The 27,694-nt window shown below is 40.0% G+C and overlaps 1 protein-coding gene across 2 annotated transcripts in view; it reads right to left on the minus strand.

Annotated features, from left to right (window-relative positions):
- The window catches only part of LOC137175656 (thyrotropin-releasing hormone-degrading ectoenzyme-like), a 204,256-nt gene that overhangs the window by 33,869 nt on the left and 142,693 nt on the right, over positions 1 to 27,694 (minus strand). For both annotated transcript variants that reach the window (XM_067581467.1, XM_067581468.1), the window contains 4 exons: positions 23,278 to 23,415; positions 21,892 to 21,957; positions 14,882 to 14,947; positions 14,025 to 14,203 (listed from right to left, as the gene is read on the minus strand). In XM_067581467.1, coding sequence (XP_067437568.1) covers positions 14,025 to 14,203; positions 14,882 to 14,947; positions 21,892 to 21,957; positions 23,278 to 23,415 — 449 coding nt within the window. The remainder of the gene's footprint in view (positions 1 to 14,024; positions 14,204 to 14,881; positions 14,948 to 21,891; positions 21,958 to 23,277; positions 23,416 to 27,694) is intronic.

Raw genomic sequence — 27,694 nt, forward strand, 5'->3', positions numbered from 1 at the left:
AAGCGATTATATCATCTCAAAATGGCATTACCGCTGAGCTTAAACAAAGCTGTTTTTCTGAGAAGTTCCTGAGAAGTTGACAATTTGGAGATAAATGGTTTTTGAATAGCGGTATGATAGACGTGGGAGTAACTGAACTCTGCTGAGAGAAAAGATTCTTCACTCGCTCAAATAATTCTGCCAGACAAAACCGAATCCCACAGTAAATGAACAATGCAGATGTAATTATCGCTTTATAGTCCAAATGCTGAATAGAACCTATTTGCTAATGATAAATTTAATTAATCCATTTCAAACTGAATCTCTGAGGCATCTGCTGACAACCCAGGTCTCCTTGAAATTACATTCATATACAACTGAACTGTTTTCCTCAGTTATGTTGCATTGACAAACATAATGGCTGCCTGGATTATGTTCACAGGTGACGTTTTTTCAAATGAATGAATCGCTACTGTTATATATCGCTCTGGAGTCGGAGGGAGGAGGCGGACAAGATGCAGGACTCCGACAGCAGAGACCATGATCTTTCCCTAAACCTTAACCATGAAGTTCTGCCTCAACATAACCAAAAATAAGTTCAATTAAAGCTGCAAGCAGCGTTGGACGGGCCTTCGCGCCCTTGCGCACAGCAGGCCGCGGCGCAGTCACCTAAGCTTCTGGGAACCAAGAAAACCTTTGGAGATGATCAGTGTGAGAGTCTTTAGACACACAATACTAACCAGTGTCTCTCTGTGAGCCCACCCCTCTGTTCACAAACAATTATGGGTAATTATAGATTATGAAATCAAAATATTGTTCACCTTAATCAATAATTCAGGCACCAACTGTAGGATCTGCAAGGAACACAGTTGCTATAATTATCAATTATCAACAAGAAAGAAGAAAGAAACAAACACACGAAAAACAATAGGGTCTTCGCCCTTTGGGCTCAGGCCCTAATAATAAATAATTATAACAATTAACAGATTTATTAATATGAACTAACAAATACGGAGCACCACCCGGAAACCGGGACTAATAACCGAACAAGGTAATCTCATAAATGGGAGTTCACCTAGAATGTTAATATCTGAGAGATATCAACATTCAAGGGTAAACAAAGAACGGTTGAATTCGAGCTCTGACTCCTTCAATCAGCCACTTTTCACAATATGTTACCAATAATGACAAAAGAACTTCTCTTTAAAGATATAACAGTGTTTATGAAACTTAGCAAAATTAACAAAGTTAACAAATGCTTCATTCAATAAATAGCTATTCTAAAATCTAATTCTACCAAACAAAACACAACCAGCTTTGCACAGGGTTGGACACTTGCAGGTTGGACACTTTTGTCCGACGTTATCTGACCATCAGATGTGCAAAACGATGTCGGTGTGTGTATCTGTGCGCGCGTGAGTGTGGTGTTAGTCACAAGAGAGGGAGGAGGGAAAGCGATCGTGAGAGAGAGAGAGAAGCGGTTCTTTTTCCACAGAGAGCGCACGTATGGACGGCAGTCTGTAACGCACGTTGTCTGGTTTCAGGTCGACAAATCAGTTTACTTTCTCACTCAAGGCAGCACAAACACAGTAGTCCCGAGCGAGACAAACACAAAATAGTCTAGCGTGGTGAACACAACTAACAGGCAGCAAACAGGCAGCAGCGGAGCGTTAACTGCAGCATGACCGAAAGAAGCACAACCAGTTAGCCTCTGCTAGCCTCTCAGCTAACCCCGGCTCTCTGTTTAGATCCAAACGGAGCACCGAGTCCCGATTTGTTATTTAGGTTAAAGCGGAGAACAGGCAGCAAACAGGGAGCAGCGGAGCGTTAACTGCAGCATGACCGGAAAGAAGCACAACCAGTTAGCCTCTGCTAGCCTCTTAGCTAACCCTGGCTATCTGTTTAGATCCAACCGGAGCACCGAGCCCCGATATGTTATTTAGGTTAAGGTGGAGAGAACCAGCGGGTCTGTCGGCCAGCTGAGTAAGTGAAACCTACGGAAAAAACACCGTGACCATCACGGTAAAACAGTACGTAGAGAACTGCTGTGTTCAGCTGCACAGATAGGAAATCCCTCGGCTGACAGGATGTACCACTCTGTGCGGGAAAATATTTTACCCTCCTATTTCTGGTTTATAACAATGATTGACAACCAGAATATTAGGTGCATTACTGCCACCCTCCGCTTCAGGCTGTGAACCAATGATTAAATCCTACACATTATTCCTGTCTGTCTAATAAACTACATAACGAACCTGCTGCTCCACCCATCCCCCCCCCCCCCATTCTCTCTCTCTCCCTCTCAACTGCAGAGAAGGATATTAGTGTACTCTACTTGTGAAATATCCTCATAAATCCCATAACTTTGGCCAAATTCTACATAAAAATGACATTTTTTTGTAGGAATTTTCGTCGCGAATCCATTGATACAGGTTTGAAAGTGGTCGGACTTATAGTTTAGACACCAGATGCCCCAGTTTGGCACAAAGTTCATGCCCAGAGATTGCCTCCCCATTGGTTTACATTGTAAGGTGTAATGTCGCACTCCAACTTTCAGGGCTTACTAAATCTAAACCGTTCGAGTTATTACAAAGTTTTTAATAACTTTTGCTCAACACAGTGTGATAAGTTAAGTATTAAAGTTTGAAGCCGATACCATTAACGCCCAAGGAGGAGATAGCGTTTATTCAAGGTCCAAAATTGGCACAAAATTGAGATTGCGGACAATGATGAGATACATAAACGCGAAAAATGACCACTTTTATCAAGATGGCCGACTTCCTGTAGGACTTACAATACGGCTCCAAGAGGCTTTTTTGTGCGTCTTCACATGATACATAAGCCTCCCGAATTTCTTTTTCCTAGGTTAATCTGGAAGGCGGGGCTACAATTTTGAAAATTTCAAAAGGGCGCTGTTGAGCCATATTGTCACGTCTATGCAAATGAAGTTTCGAGGATTTTAACTGGTGTCACTCCAGACATGTGTGCCAAGTTTTGTGATTGTAGACCCATCCCTTGTCCCTAAAATACAGCATCGTATTTCATGGCGAAGGATGTGTCGCCATGGCAACGGCGTTTGGTCATGGGTCATGACCTGCCCAATGTAGCATCACCAAGGTCTTACATCTTAGCTGAGTCAATTTCAGGTGCATCGGCCAAATTTCCTAGGAGCAATACAACAAAGAACGACGCATGATACTTCCTGTTGCGCTCTGGCCCGTCGGGATCAGATCACGCTTTTTAAAAATGAGGGATATTTCTTACAAGTGTGGTGTGCTTTTATTTTGAAAGTTTGATTGACATGTGTACTGTCAGGTGTGTAGAGACAATAAGTAACTGCAGCTGGACACAGAAAAATACTCATATATTTGAATGGAGAGTGTGAGCGAACCCACACCTTTTTGAACATTTACTGCTTCCACATAATTTTAGATACAAACTTCATTTGAACTTTAAATGAGTCACGAGACTTTGACCTACAAATCTTGAATTTACATGTGTTTTCTATCTTTTATTGTTTTTGAGATATTAGAGTGTGAGTTTTAAGGTCTTTTCTTGCTCCTCCTGTGATTTTATAATGAGTGTGTATTGCGGAATGTTTCACAGCACTGAGGGAGTGACATCACCAGGAGCAGTTGGAGAGGAGGATATTAGAGAACACTTCTTGTGAAATATCCTCATAAATCCCATGACTTTGGCCAAATCCTACATAAAAATCACATTTTTTTGTAGGAATTTTCGTCGCGAATCCATTGATACAGGTTTGAAAGTGGTCGGACTTATAGTTTAGACGCCAGATGCCCCAGTTTGGCACAAAGTCCATGCCCAGAGATTGCCTCCCCATTGGTTTACATTGTAAGGTGTAATGTCGCACTCCAACTTTCAGGGCTTACTAAATCTAAACCGTTCAAGTTATTACAAAGTTTTTAATAACTTTTGCTCAACACAGTGTGATAAGTCATGTTTTCAAGTTTGAAGCCGATACCATTAACGCCCTCGGAGGAGATAGCGTTTGTTCGGGGGCCAAAATTGGGGCAAAGTCTTATTTTGAAAAGCTGATTGCAGACTTCCTGTTGGATTTAGGTCAGGGGTGTCAGCTTATGATTTGTAGGTCTTGATGAGACGAATAATTGAGTTTTGGTTCGATCTCTCTACGACATTCCTACGGGCCGTGGCGGCCGTTTTAGATACATAGGTGGCGCTAGAGAGCACATTTTGGCACTTCGGGGGTTAATTTTTACATTTTATCAAATTTTTCACCAGACCTGATGTGCGTGCCAAATTTGGTGAGTTTTTGAACATGTTTAGGGGGTCAAATTAAGGATTGAAGTGGCGTATTAATAAAGAATAATAAAGAAACAAACGCACGAAAAACAATAGGGTCTTCGCCCTTTGGGCTCAGGCCCTAATAATACATTAATATCAGGGAGTGTTACTGGGAAGGAGTCACAAATCAGGCCTTTAAAATATATGAATTTATCAGTGACAAATTTATAGCTAAATATAACCGTGGTTAATATTTATCTTGTATATACATGTATGTACATTGTGTATGTATATATTTGTTTGGATATGTGTGCACACATTTTCATTGTATTTTTACAGTAATGAGTAGGACTGCTTCCAGGTAGAGTGTGGGGAATGTGCTTTTATATGTCGAGGTTGAGTGCTGTTTTTTTCTTTATTTGTATTGTTATGAATGTATTTGTGTTGTGCTTTAGTTTGGGGATCATGAAGTGAGGAAGATGTAGGAACTGAATTAAGGGGAGACATATATTGTTATGTTACCAGTGTTTATGTTGCAAGATTTAAATCCACATAAATGTAATGTACTTATTATGAAATGCTAATATACGGTATATTGCTGTGGTTTCTGCTAGCAGATATTATTCTGCAGATTTTGGGAAAAAAAAACCCCAAAAAACAAAAACAACTAGGTACGTTGTCTCTGATCAATAAAAAAGTTCAATACTCATCTTCCAGATCACGTAATCAAATTCTGTATTCAAACTGGTATTTCAAGGCACAGTATAATTACATTATTTTTCATTTTTTGGAAATTGGAAGATGAATATTTAACTTTTTTACTGGTTGATGGCTTGAGATGAAAAAGTACATTTTCTGCATGATAATGTGAAAAGTCTAGATCTTCTGGTTAAATAGCCATCAACATTTCTCTTAGGATTAGGGTTAGGGATTAGGGGTTAGGATTAGGGTTAGGGTTAGGGTTAGGATTAGGGTTAGGGTTAGGGGTTAGGATTAGGGTTAGGGGTTAGGGTACATTATATGGTGATTTATTGATCACATGATTAATTGGTGTAATGTATACAGGGGAAATAGAAGCAGCCTCAGGCGCCATCCTGATGAAGGCGAAATAGCCTAAAACGTTTGGTGAGTACAGCGTGGGGTCCTGGAAAAGAGATTTATTTCATTTTTATGGAGGTGCATTGAAGCTCACACTGATCTGCACCTTGCTGAGTGTGCGCTCAGCAGAAGATTGTTGTACATTAGAGTTGACACCTGCCGGACTGAGCTGTGTGTCAGATTACCGTGTCGATAATTATCTTGGGTTAAAGGTAAGATTTTAAATATGTTGTTTTGTTATATTATCTCTGAAACTGCTGTGTAGCCAAAGCAGCTTGTCAGCAGCTGCACTTCTCAGCGCCTCAATTTGATAAAGCACTGCTTTAAGTGTTTCAGAGCTCACCACTGAATACATAATCATATACTTATGTGCACAAGAGGGGAAAAAATACTCTTGAAATCTACAAGGATGCAAAAAGACACCGTTATATGCATAAATCCAATATGTGGTGTCTGTTCTATCAAGAGGACATCAGATAACAGGCTGAAATGTGTCCTGTGCAGATAAAAGTGACCTTAATGCTTGAAAATGTGACCTCTTAAATACTCAGACAGGCATTTCAAGTGGTGTAATTTGCATACTTTTCTATTCTTGCATTCATGGTTGAAGAGATCCTTTCAGAACCATTTGAGGCGCTTTTTACACCGACCTCTACACCCTTCCAAAATGACCTCTATTAGTGTTCTGATCTGGCGCTCAAATCGACAGGATGACATCATTTGTAAGTGACCTCTAAAAATCACATATGACATTATAAAAAAGATTTATATGACTGTCGTCTGATTTGCCACATCCAATATGTAATAATACCAGCACAGGTTTTGTAGGGTTGGGTAGCAATTTTGTTTAATCCCATTTTCTCCTGTTTTTGTCAAATTAGGAGTTAGGTTAGTGGCTTGTCTTTTTTTTCTTGTTTTGTTTGAGTAGGTAAGTTTAGGTTCCTCAGCTCTAGTTCACTTTTGTGTGTTATTTTGCTGTTAGTCCACCCTGAAGCCTAAACAATTCTGAATAAACTTTTAAAGGGCTTGTTGCTGGTGGTTCTTGGGAGCCAGGGAGAAGGGAGTCTCACTCTTTTCATGTTGCGCCAGGGTTTCCCCAAGGCCGGGTCGTAACAGTGGTTATGTTTAAGCACAAAAACTACTTTTTAATGTTAGGTAGGGTTGTGTTCATGAGTATCATGAGTAAAAACACCCAATATTGACTGTTACAGGAAATGGGAAACAAACAGGAGTCTCTAGTGCCAAAGTCACAGTGTTGACTCAACCATCCACCTCAAACTCTATCCTAAGTGGTGCTATAATAACCCACTTTCTCTTGACAGACAACAGCCATAAAACCTAAATATAGATCATTTTAAGACCAATGCTGTAATTTTGCCAACTGGCAATCAGGAAGGAACATAAACCTTACAACCGAGTAATCACACAGACAAAACACTGAACCATTTCTCAGTAACCACTGGGGTTCTGGTGGGAGACGACCATGCAAATCCTGTGAGAACGCCAAGTATCCTGTGTTCTTTTGGTGTTTTTTTTTAAACACTATTTTTGGGGGCGAGGGGATGGGGGGGGGGCATTTTTTTGCTTTTATTTGACAGCCAGTGGAGAGCCAGACAGGAAAGACAGAGAGAGAAAGAGAGAGAGGAAGAGAGAGGGGGGGTATGACATGAAACAGGGGTCCTGCGGTGTGCGCCTTAACCATTAGGCCACTGGGGCACCCCTATTGAGTGTTCTTGTACCAAAACAAACACCAACCAGCTGCAAGTATTGTGTATGTGTGGTGAAATTTGTGCTGAAAAGGCAAAAAAAAGAGTGTTTGGGTGAGATCCTGGATGGAGAGGTGTGGGTAATGTGGACTGTAGAGCCTACAGAAGGAACTGCGGGTGAATGGACGAGGCTAACTTCAGGCTAAGCTATCGGTCTTTCTGGGACGTCTCCCTCAGGTGACACACAACTCATAACTGGTCGCAAATATCAAACATGTTTTAAAAAAAAGTCTTTATGAGAACGGCTGGCAGTGACTGGATCTGAGGACTTGAGATTAAAAGCTTTACATATCACACACTGAATGAACTTTATCTGCCGACTGACCGAGACCGGAACAGATCCGCTCCCATCAACCGTCATGGCCAAATCATATTCATAATTAGCTCCAAAGTCATGTGTGTTCCGGCCTTTTACACGACCAGACAAACCCACAAAAACACAAAGTGGTGTGTTAGTCTGCTGGGGAGTAAATCTAAATCTAAAGACTTCTAAAGAGCTTTTACCATGTAAATAATACTGTGCTGAGTTGACTCTGAAAGCTCATTAAATAGCTTCCTGGTGCTTTCTCTTAGTGACCAGTAGATGCTGTTAACACACACACACACACACACACACACACACACACACACACACACACACACACACACACGTTTGTGCAGCTATCATTGTTAGGACATTATTAGAAGCAGGCTTTGGTCCCCATGAGGACTACTGGTCCCAGTAAGGTCAGTGTTTATGCCAGAAATGGTCCCAATAAGGATAGCAAAACACACACACACACACACACACACATACACATACATTGGATCAGCCTCATTTTAATCTGAACAGTTACTGTATGTGAGTACTAATGACTCGAATAAAAGAGGCTTTCAAAGTGAGACCTTCTCTTTACTTCCTGTAATAATCCTCAGTCTGTTTTTAATTGGACTCATTTTGATTAAATTGATTCAAATTTTAATTAAAGTGGATTTTAATTACAGACAGCAAACAATTAGCTTTACACACTATGATGTGTGTGTATGTGTGTGTATGTGTGTGTGTGTGTGTGTGTGTGTGTGTGTGGTGTGGGGGTCATTCTAACACAATCAGCCAGAGAAAGACCCATTTACCAATCCCATAACAGCCATCTGTCGCCGCGGGCAACCTTGGATCAATACCACTGCCTGGCAACCAAATATTTAATCTGATATATATATAAAAGTGATTGACAGGGCTGGACCTCAATTACACGCACACACACTGTAGTCCGGTGTGTGTGGACAACAGTGTGTGTGTGTGTGTGTGTGTGTGCTCAGAGTTAAAGGGATAGTTTAGATTTTTTTAAAGTGGGGTTGTATGAGGTACTTATCCATAGTCAGTGTATAGATGTTGACCCCCATCCACCGCCCTGAAGCAGACACGAGTAGCGGCACGGAAACTTTGAAATGTGCTGCTGTGAACGACGGCCGGCAGCAAAACGCCGCAGGTCAGCTGTCTGATCTCGCAACAGCACTTTCTGATCCAAACAGCTGATCTGCATGTGTAGGAATACAGAAATTCTACAGTTGAGAAAATGTAGCGCCAAAGGAAAAGGCTGTCTAACGGCAAGGTAAAGCGACGGAAATATTCTAAATATGGCGAACACTTAAACTGATTTTTTTAGGTGGTGTAAAAAACATTTTGCTGCTGCCCCACAGAGGTACACAGCTTAGCTTCCTGCCTGCTTCTTCAAACCGGGGGAATGCTGACCCCCATCTACCTTGGGTAATACACTGACTATGGATAAGTACTTCATACAACCCCACTTCAAAAAATCTGAACTATCCCTTTAATAGTTTATTCATCAAAGGCAGAAGCAAACCACACACACACACACACACACACACACACACACACATACACACACACACACACACACACACACACACACACAGAAGACAGCATGGCTGTGTTGATACATTCAACAAGGGAAACTTTAGAAACTCTACAGACAGCTCTTCACCTCCCTGGCTCTCCCTCCTCTTCCTCCATTAAAGAAACATTTGGCCCCATTTACACTTTCATTTCAAGTGTCGCAAACCAAGATAAAACTTTAAAGGATAAGGCTGGCAATTTTACTAGTATGAAACTAGTATTATTTGTGTATCCAAAGCCTGATATATCTTATTCCTCTGTGCTGTAGACCCCCATCGTTGTCCAGAAACTATTAAAAATACATCAATGAGTCACACCGCTGCACTGGGTGACATGTTCCTTCATTATGAAGAGTTTGATCACGTTAGTTTGTTTAGAAACAGCTCTAAAGACTAATAACAGCATCACGTTTTCAGTCTCAGGAGAGTAGTTCTGTGTAAAGGAGACGCTACTGAGCATGTGCAGGAACGTGGTTCTATTTACAGCTTCACTAGCTTGTTGTGCTACAAATCACAACGTCTTGACTTTGTCCTGAAGTCCTTTAGAAAAGTTATGATGTGATACAAAGCGATCCACTTGTCCCCTTTAGAGGGAAGAGTCACTGCAAATCAATACAGAGTTGTTCTGTGCGTCCCTTCTATCCTGATGGGAGTGGTCTCTCTTCCAGGATGACAACGCCCCAATTCACAGGACACGAGGGGTCACTGGATGGTTTGATGAGTATGAAAATGATGTGAATCACATGCTATGACCTTCACAGTCACCAGATCTCAACCCAATTGAACACCTATGGGAGATTGTGGACTGACGTGTTAGACAGCGCTCTCCACCACCATCATCAAAACACCAAATGAGGGAATATCTTTATGAAGAATGATGTCCATCCCTCCAGAAGAGTTCACAGACTGTAGAATCACTTTATGTTGTTTTTTTCCTTTAATTTGTCACCCATATGTATCAGTAAATGAAAGCGGTATTTCTGTTAAAAAGAGAAAACAGTGATGAGTATGTTGTACAGAATGAATCAATGCTGTGGAAATGTACATAGAATTCACCACCATTGTGTTTACATTTGCTTTTTATGTTATATTGTGTTTTCTACTCACTTTGCATTTTATTTATTGTCAAACACTTTGTAATGTGCGCATTAGAAAACAATATAAAGCTACTTCCTCACAACCAGCTCTTCTGCTGACTCATGAATAATTCATACCACTGTCCTGTTTAGCATTAAGGCTCGTTAAATCAAACACACAGCTGCACATCGTCCCGTCGTGTCTCTGTTTACCTGTCAGATGACGAGGCCTCTTTTTTTCTCTTTCTCTGCAATCACAAGAGACGAGCTGTGATGTGTTTAAATCCAGACTGAGATGATTTATCTTCAGTATCATTAACCTGACCTTATCGTTAGCTCACGCTGTCCTCTGATTTCTCCTTGTCTCTTTTTCTGCCAGCTCAGTTCTTTAAAAAGCATTTTTATTCTCCTCAGTGCGCCGGCTACGTGATGGAGGGAAAATAAAAGACAAAAATTTGAGACATCTCGTTCAAACAGCCTGATTTTTTTTTTCTTTTAAAAAAACAGAGGAGCTAGAAGTAGAGAGGGATGTTAAGTTGTTTGAAGAATAGTCTGTTTTTTCTTTAAAACATCAACATATCAGTTAAACTTACAAAAACGTAATAAAAAGTTGGAAAAGATTGATTTTTTTGCAGCTTCCTTTCCCATTTTCTTAAGGTGCACTGGTAACCAGCCTTCCAAAATTCAGAGATGTTGAGTTCATGGGCTTATTAATGGGAACACAGGTATGTTAAAGCAGTGATGAGCTCTGACCTTTTTATATAACTCACAGTGGTGCCATAGCTGCCTTGAGTAATGAATAATAGAACTGTTGGTTTAAAAGTAGAGGCAGCAGTATGGACAGAAAGTACGAAACAGCTTCTGTATTGGTATTAAAAAAAAAAAAAAAAAATCCAAATTGAATTTTTTAGTTTTTGAACAAGGTGTTCCACATGATTTTTGCTGGACAATCAAACCAAATCTAACCAGACACCTGAGTGCTTATGATACTGCGTTGTATCTATTAGATTTCAGCTGAAAGCATGGACGGGGAGAAGGAACATCAAAGGTTCATGATCTTGTAAAATGTAGTTATTTTGTCTGTTTGGAACAAGCTTTAAATTAATAAAAAAAAGGTCTGGAGACCATCAAAAGCAGACTGTTTTGTGGCAGAGCTGAAGGCGTACAAGATTATCCTCCAGAAAGGTAGAGCTGATTGACTGTTCAGTAACATTCTTGTATATTTATGTATATTTCTAAGTATTCTGTGTTTACCTGAATTTAAGTCAAGGCCAAAAGAATCAAAACTAGAAGTTTAAGTCAACAGCGTGTAACATTGTGGGACCCTGCTGTGCTTCTGAATGCAGCTCCACAGGATCAAATAGCAGTATCAGCCTCAGATCCAATCCATCGCTGCCGCTGCGTTCAGCCGTGACGACGGCTCTACTAAAAGCACAACAACAGTTTCTTTTACAAGTGCTGGTGAATGCCCCGGGACCGCTGAGTGCGTCTGAACGCAGCCCCATGAGACTCAACAAGAGCAAAAGAAAGAGTTCAACTCCACCTACAACAAACAGCTTCAGTTCATCATCTGACGGGACCCCGGGATCGACTCTGAGCAGAGGAGCTTGAGTGAAACACAAAAGACTCCAGATGAAAGAAGAAAAAGAGAACAGAGAAGATAGAATAGAAGAGGTAAAGAAGTTTTTGGTGAGAAACTGAGTAGGTCAGAGGGATTGTAAATGTCAGGCACAGTACATAAACATGACAGAAAGAAGAGATCTGAAAAGAAAAGAGAAAAGAAGTGAACAACAGGTAAAAAAAAAAAAAGAGGAAAGGAGCTGATGAAGTATTGATGGAGAAGAAAGTGGGTCGATAAAACAGCAAAGAGAATAAACTCCAGAGGTTGTGAAGGGTGTGAATAAAACATCATGCGAATCAAATATAAATGAAATATAAATGATGTAAAGGTGGTAAAGAATGTGAAGGAAAACTAGAAAAGTGCTTTTTCAGGAGAAAATGCAGCGTGATCACTGAGGGGACAAACTTAGTGCTTACTGAGGTGTGAAACAGTATTCCAGGAGGATCGTTTCAGTGGTGAAGCACTGAATAATATGAACAGATGGAGGGGTGCGTTAAGGAAGAAGACTAACAGTCTAAAGTCTGTTTAGTGTTCCCCAGAGGCTGCAATGTTCAGAACAATTATTCTTACAAATATAGCCTTACAGTAAGTGGAGTTAAGAGCGTAAAGTTCATCCAAAAGGTGGCAATACAGAAATAAGCTAATTGACAACATTAGCATAATGTGTTTGCCATGATTAACATCTTAGTTTGGCTTGTTGACATGCTAACATTTGCTAATAAGCACTAAACACAAAGTACAGCTGAAGCTAATGGGAATGTTATAAATTGAAGTATTGAACAAACTGAACGTTTGATTGATGATGGTGCTGGATGAAAAGCCAAGAACTCAACAGACTTACTATAATTTGTCATGAGTAAGACATCAGTGTCTGAACCAAATTTTATGGTAATCCATCCAATAGTTGAGATATTTCAGTCTCAACCAAGCAGTAACTACCACAGCTTGAGGCTGAAGACGATGTAGAAGTATCTTAATGTGCCACCAACGGTCGCTAGATGCTCCAACTGACTCCCATTCAAAAAACTACTCTCTAGAAATACTAAGTCAGCCATTTTTTTCAACAAGTCATTATGGTCTCAATCTCTAAATTCAGGCCCTCTAATAAGTGTGCTGGTGGTCATTTTGGAAATTAGTGCTCCGACAGTTGGCTCACCTGCTGCTCTCCCAGTCAGACTACTGTTGCAATATTTCACTAAGTTTAATGTTATTTGATTATGATACCTGTCCTGCACAATTTAGCTAAAGTAGCTAACATTAGCCCAAATGTACAGTGCTTGGTGTTCCCAGTAAGCTAGTGTTAGCTTGGGTCCGAGGTAGCGGCGAGTGAACAAGAGCATGAAAGGCAACTGCACTCCTTATTTGGAAAGTTCTGGCTCCAAACAGAAAAGATGAAGCCAACCATAAACTGCAACTACCGGTTTCAAACTGGCTCCAGTGCAAACCAACGGGTGACATCATACTTTGCTACGTCCATCTTTATATACAGACTTTCAAGCAAGTAGTGGACCGAACAAGCGACCAACATTTCCATCCCTAGAATCACGCTAATAAGTGCTAAAAAACTGCCACAAACGCTAGCTAAAAAGTTGAGCAAACAAGAAGCACTGGAGCTAATTTTGAAAGTAGAACATGAAAAAGTAGAGAATCGCTGACAGATACTTTTTAATGTTACTGGAGATTGAAAAGGAGACACATCCAGGGGGGGAATTAAAACCTGAAACCTATAATAACCATCTGATGATGCAAAATTAAAATAATCAAGATCTTATGGTGATCAATTAAATTACAATATTTATATAATATATTTAACTTGCATTTTGTGTTTATTAGTTTCTGCTGTTTATCAGATTCTGCATTATTGATATATAAACAGTATCAACAAACATTAATAACTGCAATTTTGGAGTGATATCAACTTCCAGTGGTTTTAATTTTGGAAGTGGGACTTCATTTGAATCATGGACTAATATTATTTTATCAATGAATCTGCAAGTGGAAAATGTACATCTCAAGTTACTAGAGCCCAAAGCTGTCCTAAAATGAGTTGTTATTTTGATTAATTAATAATCAAATTAAAACTGAAACTAATTATTTCAAGACTGGCCACAGACTCGACTCATTACTGTCACCAGCTGTACTTCACTCTCTGCCAAAACTAAAAACTGCCTGCTGTTGGTGCAGAATCTTCATCTTGAACATTAAGATCATCATTGTTTCAAAACTCGCGACCAGCTGCTTCTTCTCAGACTTTCTGACTTCACCCTCCAACATTGTTGTGAACATTCCCAGCATGAAAAATGATTTTTAACAGAATCTAACCTGTTGTTGTTCTTCACTTCCTGTCCGTACAGGAAGTGCTCCTGGGTAACAGTGATGTAATGAGTGGGGAGCTGCTCTGATTGGTTCTTGCTGATGGTGATGACGGGGTAGCCCATTTGTAGAGTCCACCTGTCCATCATCTGTCCGATGTCGATGTCCCGCCCCTCTGAGCGCATAGCCTGGACAAAACATATAACATATGAATAATCAATGAATAATCAATGCACAAGTATCTCCTGACTGTTTACACTAACTGATCAATAAATAATTAATATTTGAAGTAATTAACTGTCCTAATAACTCAAGATTAATCTCGCAAGAGGTTAACCAATAATTAGTTCATCATTAAATGGAGAAAAATGACAGTCTTTCAGGGTAATTAGAGATCTGATTGGCTGACAGGTAATTAGAGCGACTGGTTCAAACTCAATATAACGAACACCACTAACGAAGATGAATGTAATTAAACTCACTGACTCTCTTCCAGAAGCTTCTTGTGTGTAGGACAAACAAGAACAAATAAGCCTCGCCTTCACCTGTCAGTCATGTTACCATGGCAACGAGACTTTCACCCTTCTCTGTCTCATCAAGTCGGTCTTAACGAGCGTCTCTCTGGCCTTCATTAGAACCGCTTAGTTAAATAATTAACAACTTCAGTCAATCAGTCTGTCTGCTTCATCCCTGCAGAGCTGAATCTGGAACAGCTACAGGTTTGAGTTCCTGCTGTGGAGCAAGGCACTAACGCTGCAGGGTTAGAGGCATTACTGCTCTGCCCTGAAGCCTTTGAGCCAAGAGAGGAGGGAAGGTTCAAAACCCACACAGACAGACAGACAGACAGACAGACAGGTGAGCGTTACCTGAGACAGTTTGCTCCACAGGTCGTCTCGGGCAGCGTTGCTGTACATGTGACTCAGCAGATAATCCTGAAAATGACAACACAAAACAGATGAGTCTGCAGAGTTTAAATAGAGCATGTGACAGGAAGTGACACATTAAAGTCTGTTTACAGGTTTCATAGGTTGGGAGTACTACTGCATGAGTGAAAAAATAAATAAATAATATATAAAGCCTTTTGTAGATGAGGCTGAAGATTTCCAGACCAGACCTCTGTAGCCCACTTGAGGCTACATTAGCCACTAACAGTATTTCACCTGAACCTCTGGCTGTACAGTATTTGATGTTGTGAGATTGTTTATTCAGAGACTTGGCGAGCCACTAAAGCTCTGTGGTCCAGTGAGTTTAGTTTTAGTTCATCAAAAGGTTTGAGTTCATTCTTTGGTTTGTCTCTAAGGGTATTTTCAAACCTGCATTGTTTTATCCAGTTGAATAGGACTCTGGTAGGTTTTCCCCCTTGGTATGATTTGTCTGGGCAGATCTGAACACCAGACCGCAGAGAGACCCTTCAGGGCTTTTTCAAACCTATAGTTTGTTTGCTCTGGTCTGAATCAATAGATGAGTTTGGTTTGGTTCAGTTTCTTTTCATACAGAGAAAAATCTAAGCAAACCAAAATGCATCACTACAAGCCAGGTGAGATCATTCACTCTGCTTATTGGTCAGATGTGTCTGCAGCGAGAAGAAGGTCTTGAAGAAGCTCCTCTACCCAAATCTAATGTTCTTCATTGTGCTAGTCCAGGTTGGACCTCATTCATTATCTGGTTAGCTGCCTACGGGAGCTGTTTAGCTTAACCTGCACCCTTGTGGTCAGTCAGATGAAGGTTGGACCAGACCGGGACCAGACTGAGACCACTTCCTCTAAAGGGTATCTACGGTTGTTTTCGTGAGTACGATTGCTGTGTTCAGATCTACCTGAATGAATCAACGAACCAGAGTCCCATTCAACTGGGCTAAAAAGTGAAGGTTTGAAAATGCCCTTTGTCAACAGTTGCTAGCAGTAAGCTAGGTACAACCTGGACTAACAACGAAGCACGTTGGCGTCTTGATATTTGTTATCATTGTTTATGTTCTTGGTCCCGCCCCAGACACATCTGACCAATGAGAGGAGAGAACGCTCTCACCTGGCTTTTAGTGATGCATTTTGGTTCACTTGAGTTGTTTTCTGTGTTAAAAGAAATGAAACCAATGGATAAATACAATAAGATTTGAGTTCAGTCTTTGTGCTGTTTTATCCAGTTGAATGGGACTCTGGTTGGTTTTTTCCTCCTTGGTACTATTCCTTTGGGCAGATCTGAACGTGGCAATCGTACTCAGACCAGTGGTCTTGGTCTGGTGGGAACGCAATGCACTAAGTTTACCAACTCATCCACTGATTCTAACCAGAGAAAATGTAGCACAGGTTTAAAAAAAAACCTAAAACTCTACATTTATTAAGCCGATGCCAACCGTGAAGACCCAAAAGCTCCAAGTCTTCCGGGTTGAAAGGGATTTAATGATGTGATGGCTTCATTCGAGACTCATAATTTGTCAGTTGGATCTGGTTTGATCCCTGTCTGTTGCCAGTATCTGGAGCACAAACTAATTCCCACTACAGTGGATTGGGGTTTGTTTTTTTTATTTTTATAAAAGCTCATGGTTGAGTCACTAATACAACAAGAAGAAGGCAGGAAACTAATAGAAGACAGAACACCTACAGAGAAAAAGCTCTAATCTGCTCCTCAGTGGTAGAGAAGATTCCTCACTAACAGTCAGTAAGTTGTCATGGTGTGTATGGAGGCTGATAAGGCAACGGGAAGCTCTTTATTGGAACAAGATGACACACATGATAACAACAGTTTGTGTGTGTGTGTCTTTGATGAGTATGACTCTGTCACCTTCACTACAGCTGACATGAACAGAGATAAAACACCCACCACACACAGAGACTGTTCCAATACAATCGCAGTATTAGCAGCATGATACGCCTAAAACCAGTTCTCAATGATAAGAAAGATGTGTAAGAAAGCTGAGCAATTATAATTTTCCATAAAAGAAATCTGTTATCAACAACTGTGAGGGTTAAGGTGAAAGATTTCTGGAGGTACAGGCACAGGTTTAGCACACGGAGCTTGTTATTGAAGACTGTTTTTCACATCTGAGGACGATATGAACCTCGACCTCCATCAACACAGCAAACACGTCCAGGTTCCTCAACAGGCCGCTGAGGCTTTTTGTTTTCTGCTTTTTTTCTGCAGCCAGCTGGGTTCCTCTGAGCTTCAAAACAATCCCCAGATACTAATGCCAAGAGCCAAGCAGCAGAAATACTGTTGGAGATTCTGTCTTCTGTTGTTGTGTTGTGTGTCTGTTAGTCTTTTAATCCTGTCTCTTGTTTTTGTCCGCCAAACCTAACATGGACCCCAGTTTCCAGGCAGATCCTGGTATTTGTTTGGAGCTGAAGTCATTCTGCTCCCTTAGCTGTCATTCCAATCTGTATCCCTTGATATATATGATTTTTAAAGGGGACATATTATGCTTTTTGTGTTTTTCTCTTATTTATACACTGTTATAATGTATGATGTATGATGTTAAACATGATCAAGCTTCAAAAACTTCCAAAACAAATGTAAAAATGCTTCCTGCAACGTCAGATTGTTGCTAAGATTGTTCCATGTGTTGTTCACGTTGTTCACTCTCATAGAACAGAACTTCTGTGGGTAAAAATATTTTCAGGCCCCCCCACTTACATGCACACACATAAACACACTCTTGTCCTTTGTTTGCAGCCTCCTACAGAATTCAATTAATTTAATTAATACAGAACTACATCTGGTGTGTGTCACAGTGGAAGCATTAAGGTGACACTGCACCATGCATGTTCTAAATGTTTGTACACATTTAATCAGAATCACTTGATATTTGTCTTATTCATAACCGCTACTGTGTTAACAGCATCTGCTTTCAATAGATTTTCTAAAAATTGCTTCTCTGCACAAGAATTGCAGGTTTACCAACCTGCTGAGAATAAACAAAACCTGCACATTTTCTCTGCAAGAATGACACTTAACTGGGAATCCACGTAGAAAGTGAGAAGACCTGTTCAATCCGACCTGCGTTCAGCGTCTCCGTCCACAGAAGCAGCCTTCTGTCTGGAAGACACCAGGCTGACTGACAGCAGAAATTTACTGAACCAAAATCATTTTCATGTCGGCTCCACAGGAAGAAATCGACCGTGTTTGTATTTATTGACTCATTGATTTTATTTCCCACTGTAGCGAGGCTTGCTGGTAGTGAAACTGGGGACTGCACATTACTCCGAAACCCCAGTCCCACTGGACCGAAAGGCAGACTCTGTTAACATATTACTGAATTTAACAGATCTGGGTTCCCTGTTACACAGATACTCCTTGTAAATCATAATGTATGACTTTGTAGAAAGACTTTTCATTTCGGCTGATATTTACTTCTCTTAAAGTTAAATAATCTAAAGTAAGACGTTACTGTTTGACATTCTGAAACACCACCAGCCAGTACGTCCATGTAATTATTAAAACATTTCATTAAATCAGAGTTCTGCTTTGTGAAACATGACATTGAATTTATCAGGAGAACTGAATGAATTGTGAGAAGTCTGTTTGATAAGTTAATTTACATTTTAAATGACTGACGACAGGGCAGCAACACAAACATGCCAGTTTTTACTACACAGTTACCTGATGGTGATGTTAATCGTGTTATATTGTGAAATAACTTTATTAAAATAAAAGTCCTGCAGTCTTCCACCTCCCTCCCTCTCCTAACATTGACCCATTTTTGTCTTTTTTAGTCTTTTTTTAGCCCTTTAGTTTTGTCTTTTTTTGTCTCATAAGTTGTTGCTGCAGTTTTTGGGTCGATACCATTTGTTACACAGATTTGGTGCAAAATTTAAACATTTTTGACAACTCGAAAATGGTCAAAAATTGCTCCAAAATACCTCATGAAGACACTAAGGCCTTGAGGAACACAATAGAAAAATTCATGCTGTGATTTGGTATCAAAAAACTTTTGACATTTGGAGATTTCTGTAAGAATTGACTTTTTTAGCGATTGGATGGCGAGCACTTCTGCTCTGGAAATTGCTCAGAAACCCCATTTATTATCAATATACTGAGGAAAGCCAAACATCCTCTGGTTGCCCTTCGTCTCTAGTTTGTGGTTGTAAAGTTTCATGAAGCTGTGATTATCCTGGAGGTCTCCCACCCTCGCCATGACGCGCCGGTCAAGCACACGAGTACATTCAGCGCGAGACTCATTCCACCGAGATGCGCCACAGGAAGTCATTCCCGCCTGTTCCCATCAAACTTTTCAACTCCTCCCTCAGAGTGTCAAGACAGTCTGAGTCCACAGACTGGCCCCCTGGACTCACTTCACCCCTGTCAGCAGATTCATAACCCCGTCATTTATTTATAATTTATACATTGTGCAACACTCTGCTGTATATTTATACTGCATTAACACAGTATATTTCAACTAATACTTCTTATTTACACTATTCTTGCATTTTAACATATTTATAGATCTTATTTCTCAGCGTTATTATTATTATTTACACTATTGTTATATATTGTAGTATAGTGCACACAGTATTTCTCTGTCCCCTCGGGGATCAATAAAGTATTCCTGATTCAGATTCTTTAACAAAGTTTGGGGCTGCAGAGAGGCAGCGAGTCTTGCTGCTGTCGGGTTCAGTCGATTCTACGCGGATGTGTCGGAGCTGCTCAGCGAGTGTATTTGCATCCAGTGTGCTTAAGAGTCGATTTAACACTGACTATTGAGCGGAACAAATTTGCTTTCTCTCAGCCTTTGAAAGGATCTGATGATGCGCCTGGTCAATTACAATAATTGAGGGGGGACAAATTTCTGTATTTTCTGCCATGAATCCATATCTAATGTCATGTACTCGAGGTGCATACACATTTTCCTTATCGTAGTGCGAGCAAAGAAACAACTATAACTTTTCATTCTCAAATAACAAAGTAAACTGCGGGCTTACTTACTTTATTTTACACTTTAGCTCCGTTTGTTCATTAGATTAGAGTGTATAGATGCACTAAGAATGAGGGGACATGAACACAGCTGCTGAGAAGAATATCAGGTAGTGTGTCCTGATATATAGCACATGGTACATGGACCTGTAGCGCAAAAACTGTTCTTTTCTGTGTTTCTTCTCTGCTGGATCAGCATGGTTTTTATATAGAATCTGGTTCTCAGTGTGTTCCAGGTCACTGAAAGTTTCTGTAGGAAAATGAGGGCATAATGTGTGTATGTGTGTGTACATATGTGTGTGTTTGTGTGGGATTCATACATATTTTCATGACTGTATTCAGAACAAAACCTATATTTAACCCACTGTCACCTCACACGACTTCATTTTTTACTATAAACTCCAATTTAGCAGCAAAAATTGGCTTTTTTTTGCTGTAAAATAAAATCTAATGGAGCGAGTTAATTTTCTCTGATGTGTCTGAGACGTTAACATCAGCCAGCGTGACCCATCAGAGAGCCACACCACTGATGCTGTTATATTCATGTTCCGGTCATAAAGACACGTTCACGATCAAACCACCAGATTGAAACAGACTATCAATAATATTTAAAGGTGGGATTTCAGTAAAGAATCATTTTTGTCCCCAGAAGTTATTTTGCTTCCCCTCTGATTCATGTTTCATCACGTTGTACAAGCTGCCCTGCTCCACCATGGATCAATTTATCCAATTCTACTTTGAACTCGTCCCTAAATAAACCTTAAAACAGGGAACTTGTGGTACTTGATTAGACTAAATTTCAATTTTTAATGTTTGGGTGCAAACATCCCCGACTCTTTGCCCCCGTTGCGTTCAATTAGTGTCAAATTTCAAACATGGATTATAGTTTAATTGTTCCCATCCATATGTAAATTGATACCAGTGGTGACACTAAGGGGGAGGTTTATATATTCTGAAATTAAAAATGTACATGAATGTTATATCGGCTGATTCCAGTATTTTTACACTCACTTCCCAACAGGAACAGGACTTTAGTGGTGTTCCATACAAAATATAACCCTTAATGAGATTCAGGTACAGTCTATAATGTGTTAAATGAATGTTTGAGTTTGTTAAATATTTGCAGAAATCACACAACAGCAGAAATGAAAAGTGCGTCTCCAGATTAAGAGAGTTGCTAACTTTATTAATTATTTTAATCTGTTATTTCAAAATAAAAGTCTATATTTGCTGCAGTAACATTGGAAGTGTTTCCAATTAATGAAAGCAGCCTCTCTAATCAATAAAGTAAATAGTTAGCAAAAAAACTTCTCTTTGTATGATAAGTTCCAGTAGTTGTAGCCTGATTGGGCAGATAGGTCTATCATATGGAGACAGACATGAATTTTGGGACATTATAGTCATACTTTATTCCCTGCAGTGTGTAAAAGGCTTTGAGCAGCTTTAAAACAGTGAACTGAATAAATAAAACATGAAAAAATTGAAATGAGAGACTTTACTTTTGGTGTGTGTTGTTGGTAGAGGGGAAGAGGTGACTTGAACCCATGGGCTTAGCATCTCTAAAATCCTCCCGGATACGCAAAATCTATATTTAGCCTCTGTTGCATTGAGTAGTAGCTTTAAAAAGTTTGCAGTTTGCTCTTTCATGAAGGACAGCAGCTTGAATTCAGGTCAGTAACAATGAATTGTAATATTGACATGATTTCACAGCAGAAAAAAAAAAAGCAGCAAAACTTCCTCTCAAACCGTCCCTGCAGCCAAATCCACTTATTCACTGCCCATCTGCACGCTCATATGCTCCAAACAGTCGGGGTTTAGCCAAAATATGGCTGAACACACTCACTCACACACACACACACACACACCTTCTGTCTCCATGTTGTGCTGGTGAACTTTAAACCACTTTAAAGCCAAAATCCAGCTGTCCCTGTTGTACTCAGATATATACACAGCTGGAGCTGCATGAACTTACGTTGAGTCCTTTCTGGAACAGCGGCTGTCCCATCACGTTAGCCAGCATCCGGATCAGCGCTGCCCCCTACAGACGGCAGAAGGTACAACAACAGATGAAAACGTTCTCTTGACTGACATAAATCAATATATTCAATTGGAATTGCTGTGATCAGTGGATTAGCTTGCAGTAGAAAAGCAGAGGAAACGTAGTAGTACCTGAGCTTTCTAGTACCATTAAACTAGTACCATAAATTGATCAACTGTCCAGACAGGACTGACCTTGGATGGAAAGTAGAGTCCAAAATGGAGGAAGCTATTGTATTAGCTTTGTGGCACCATCTACTGTTATATTGCCCTCCTCTGCCAAAGTATAAACTACTCCACAAAAGAGATGGCATGTTCTGTAGTCAGTCGTGACACAGGAGTAGATGCAAATACGTCTCTTCAATAGCTTAGCTAGCTATCTTGGCATGTCAGGTCATTGTTTGCTGGCTAGCGTTAGCATATTACTAGCTAGGTAGCATGTTACTGGTTAGCTCCCCGGCCAAAGTAGCTCAACAACTTGCCCAGCAGAACAAACTGGGGTCAGAATGTGATCTGATCAGCTAGACGACATTTAGAAGGGGTCAGGCTCGCATTGTGATTGGATTTCAGCAGGGTGTTCAGTGTGACCACATTCTTAAAGGGGATTTTCTGTTATTTATATAGTGTTATGTTGGATGTTAAACATGGTTAAAGTTCCAAAACTTGCAGTGAACGTATGTAAAACTGCTCCCTGCAAGTCAAAATCCAGGGCCTGCTCTGAATGCTTTGTTTGTAATGTTACCTCTACTTCCTCCTCGTGATGATGTCAGATCAATCGCACATGCCTACAAATGGCCGTCCGTTCTGTGGTCTTTGTTGCTAAAGTTGTTGCTAAGTTTTTTTTTAATGTGTTGTTCACATTGTTCACTCTCATATTTCAGATCTGATTCAGCTCCAACATGTACGGATGGATTTGAGAAGTTTATATTTTGAGTAAAAAACCAGAAAATGAAGTGAAAGCTGACCAATCAGAACAGAGTGGGCTCATCAGGAGGCGGGCCTTAAAGAGACAGGAGCTAAAACAGCCTGTTTCAGACAGAGGCTGAACTGAGGGGCTGCATAAAGGACCAGTAGAAGATAAATACGGAGATGTTAACTGTAAATCATGCAAAGATATTCCAGTAGAGCCCCAGAATATAAATACAGACCTGGAAACTAACTAATTTGAACTAATTTGCATATTGAGATCCAATTACAATGCAGGCGTGGATTGAGACAACGAGAACATATTTCTCTGTCACCAAGTTTCCAGCACTTCCTGTTTCTTGAGGATGAAAACATCCATGAGGATGACTTGATTTTGGTGTGAACAGGTACTTACTTTTTTGTAGGCGATCCAGTCGAAAACCCTGTCAATGTCGGTCGCCTGCTCCACTTCCTGGGAGATCGGGTGGGAGGAATTCAGGCCGTCCAATAGCATCACCTCATGGAGGACGTCAGTCAGGAAACGCTGCTTCTCCTGCAAACACAAAAAACAATGTCTTTGTCACTTGTGGGGACGTTGTATTGACATTGTGTTGTGTTTCTCTGGACGCTCTAGCCAACTGAAAATGGGAACTAGTTGTTTTTGTCCCCGTATGAGCGGTGAGTCCCCACAATGTACTGTAGGTGTGTGATTGGCCAGTTGTCCTCACATTGTAATTAATACTCTCCACAGTGATTTTTGGTCACTTGGACGTTTGTTTTGATCTTGTTCCAGATCAGCTTTCAACGGCTTCCAGTTAAATAATGAAATTTGGAAAACAAAGTCAGTGACCAAATTGTCCTTTAGTTGAACAGTTGGTTCAGTAAACAGACGTTTAGTTCTGTAATTATTCCGGTTAATCTTTGTTTATTGTGATCTCTGTTGTTCATTTCCTCTTTTCCTTTGCCTAACCTTGATCCCTCCACTCAAACCTTTTCTCGTCCTTGTTTTTTTCCCTTTTTTGCCCCATTTCACTGCATTTTCTCCACTCATCACTGTCGTTATTTCTTTTTTTCTGTTATCCTCCCTTTATTCCTTACTCGTTTTCTGTCCTTTCCTCTCTTTCTTTCCTCTCCTCTCCTCTTCTGCTTTCCTGGTTTCAGGGTTTTAGTAGACATCGGCAAACATGTTGAGCTTTAACAAGCTCTGTCTAAATTACCCAAGGGATCTGGCCAAATCCTGAGAACTGCGGCTCTGTCTAATACGTGGATTACAGTGTTTACTATGGAGATTTAGTTTTAATGAACCTCCATCTTATTAAGCAATAGAGTTGTTGGCTTATTAAGTTTTGGTCGTTAATGAACAGAATGAGCAGGATATTTTTTTTTTTTTAAATTAACAGTATCTGCTGGGATCAGGCTAATTCCTGGCCCGGTGTGGTTCTGTGTAATTCTTGGATTAAAGTTGTTTATTTAGTAGATTTGGTTTTAATGAATCTACATCTTGTTAAACAGAAGTTTCTGAAGATATTAAGTTTTTAATGAACACCAGAATCAACAGAAAGATTTAGATATTACAGTGTCTGCTGGGATCAGGCTAAGTCTTGGCAAATTTGGCTCTTACTATGTTGATTTTGGGTTTGTGAAGAGTCTCATTTTAAGTCTTAGAATGAACTTCCAAAACAGAAACAGTCTCATTCTGTGATTCAGGGGGTTTTAATGTTTCTGTTGTTCCCAAGCGCCAATGTACCTGTACCTGTCTAATGTCTGGTGTGAGAGTGATGAGACAACTAAGCAGTTTATCAAATTAATTTTTGTTTTTGAAATAAATTCCTTCGAAGCTGACAGAAGAGGAGGAGCGATTCAGACTAATACCTGGATGCTTTTCTGTGTTTATAAAGACCGATCTCTCCTCAGAGGATTGGACTAATGCCCGGGCAAAGACAGACAAACTATGGCTTTCATCTTCTAGTAAACAGACTCACACCTACACACACCTACACACACACACACACACGTGTAAACAGCCTGAATCAGGGGACACCACCACAAATTACACAATTAGTTAATTAGTTAAATGGCACATTTGGATGAAACCAAAATTACTCGGTGCGGGGAAAAAAAAAAAAAAAAAAACGGACTAAATGAGACATCAACTCTAATTAACGGAGACTTTAAATCACCTGGAGAGAGAGAGAGAGAGAGAGAGAGAGACAGAGAGAGGAGGGGGGGCGGGGCGGCGGGTTCCATCTGGTCCATATGGTCATTATGAACCAGATGGACCCACATGTGGAGGGACGGCTAATAGGCCAACACTCAGTACAAACCCAGACACACACACACACACACACACACACACACACACACACACAGGTGGAGGATAAGACTATTTTCAGGAGCAGCTGCTGACCTTTGAAACGTCTCCTCCCTCCATCCTCCCTCACTCCCACCTCCTCTTCTCCTGTTTTCCCTCCAAATTCCTCTTCATCTCAGCGTCATTAATGTTTTCAAGTGTGTCTTAAAACAACAGTCAGGAGCCCAAATGAAACATGTTTTCCTCGCTGTAATCATTCCTCCTCTTCACACTGACCATTAGAAGGTTCCTTCATAATACACTTACAATATAAGTGATGGAGGACAAAATCCACAGACGCTAATATGAAGCTTCAGCGTCCAAATGAGTCAAATCTAGTAGATATCTTTGTCTTTTTAGTGCCAAAGTCCCTCCTTTAGTGCCCAAAAGAGACTGTAAATGTGTCAGATATCCAGTTGATATGATAATGAGGTAACAAACAAACACACATATTGATTCTACAGAGAGAGAGAGAGAGAGAGAGAGAGAGAGAGCAGGTGAAAGGTAAGTCATCCAACAGATAGCTGACGTGAAACAAATAGACTTCCAATAGAGAATATGAAATATTCATGTTAAAGAGAGCGGAGGACGATCAATATTCATCTTCTCCTGTTACAAATGGATTAACCAATGAGGAAAGAAGCTGCATTTAAATCATCAAAGTGTGTTTATAGTCAGTTTACCAGTTTATTACATTCACCTGGATAAAACAGTCTAATACAACATCACTGCAATGAATCCAACCGTCATTAATAATGTGTAATATTCATATTATAATGTGTTTTGTTTGTGTTTCTAAGGTTTTGTCAGCCTCATTTATATATTAGCAACACAAACAACAGCCTACAAACTGACCATGAAGTTGAATAAACTGGCAAATGAGTGTAAATGAGAATATATTTGTGTAGAAACAGCTGTTGGTTACCTGCAGGGTTCAACACTGAGTCCACATAGTTCAAAACTCTCACCGCAGTCGACACAACGGCAACAATCACCGACCAAAACTGTGACACATTTGCATTTCTTTCAGACAAAAAGCATTCGATGACCACGGCTTTTAAACGTCCTGAATACTTTTCTCACTCAAACACAAACAAAGCGACAAAACTCTGCGTATCTGCAGCACATTTTACACATAAAACTCTTCAGTTAATGTTCAAAAAAAAAAAAAAAAATCTAACATTTATTTATTCATACAGACAGACAGCAATTTGCCAAATCGTAACCACACTGAAATGTATTTTTATTCAACCAAAAAACAGAAATAAAGCTGAAAACTTCCCTGCTGCATTTCTATGACTCATCCCTGCAGATACACTGTAGATACATCAACCATTCAAACTACATAAACACAATAAACCAGTGATGTAACTTCACATACGGCCGTAAAAAGACCCTCATGTGCTGCCTGTTGTTAGTGTTTTTATCTCAGTGTGTAAAACGAGCTGCTGGGCACATACGGAGGCAGAACAGCGACAGTTAAAATTTTGGCATCGAAAAATTAAATTTGGCATCAAAAAAAAAAACAAAAAAAAAACCTGAACTGAAAAAAGGAAACGTTGGCATTGAAACACTTGGACTGGAAAAAAAAAAGTTTTATTGGCAGTGAAATATGTACTGGCACCGAAAACGGTGAAAAATTAAACACACATTAAAAAAAATTACAAACTTATAATCTTATTTGATTTAGACATTTTTTTGCATTATGAAGTGTTAATCTGCAGATTTTTCCTGTCAGTTTTTTTTTTTACACTGTCACTGTTTTTCAGTTTTAACTTTCTGTCAGCGTTCTGGTGTAGAGACGAGGGTCCTTGCTGGGACTACATTACCCAGTATGCTTTGCAGCCTGTTTGTAAACGCTTCGAGAGATGTGAGGAGCCGCTAACCTGAGACCAGCCGGTAATCTTATAACCCGAGTCCTGCATCATCTTCCTGAGGAGAACATGACGATCTGATAATGTCTCTGCAGCATTTTGATATATGATATTATTCCTTTTGTAAGATAAATGTTGGTCTCACAGATGAAATCTAACAATTTTAGCTGCAACATTAGTTTGAATGTAAATTGAAGCTTCATGTTTTTACTGGACAGAACAACAGCGCTGCCTCTGGGGCTCTATATGTACACATACATCACATTTACATACATATAAATGTATTAAAATTAACAGATTAGTCTATATTACATTTTATTTTATTTTATTAAGCTACATAACAGTTTGGATTTTTATTATAGCGAGCGAGCAACTTGAACACCAGTCACAAAGTGCTTCACAGTCAAATACGATCAAAATAAATAAGAACAAAGACACCAGATGAAACAAGGAGAGCAGATAAAATAGACAAATGAAAATATACAATACCACATATTAGCCAAACGCCTGTCTGAACAGGTGAGTTTTTAGCTGCTTTTTAAAAGACTCCACAGTATCTAAGGACCTTCAGCTTACCGGGAAACTATTCCAGAGCACAATGTCGATCT

The sequence above is a fragment of the Thunnus thynnus genome, chromosome 23 (assembly GCF_963924715.1).
Source record: "Thunnus thynnus chromosome 23, fThuThy2.1, whole genome shotgun sequence".
Lineage (NCBI taxonomy): Eukaryota > Metazoa > Chordata > Actinopteri > Scombriformes > Scombridae > Thunnus > Thunnus thynnus.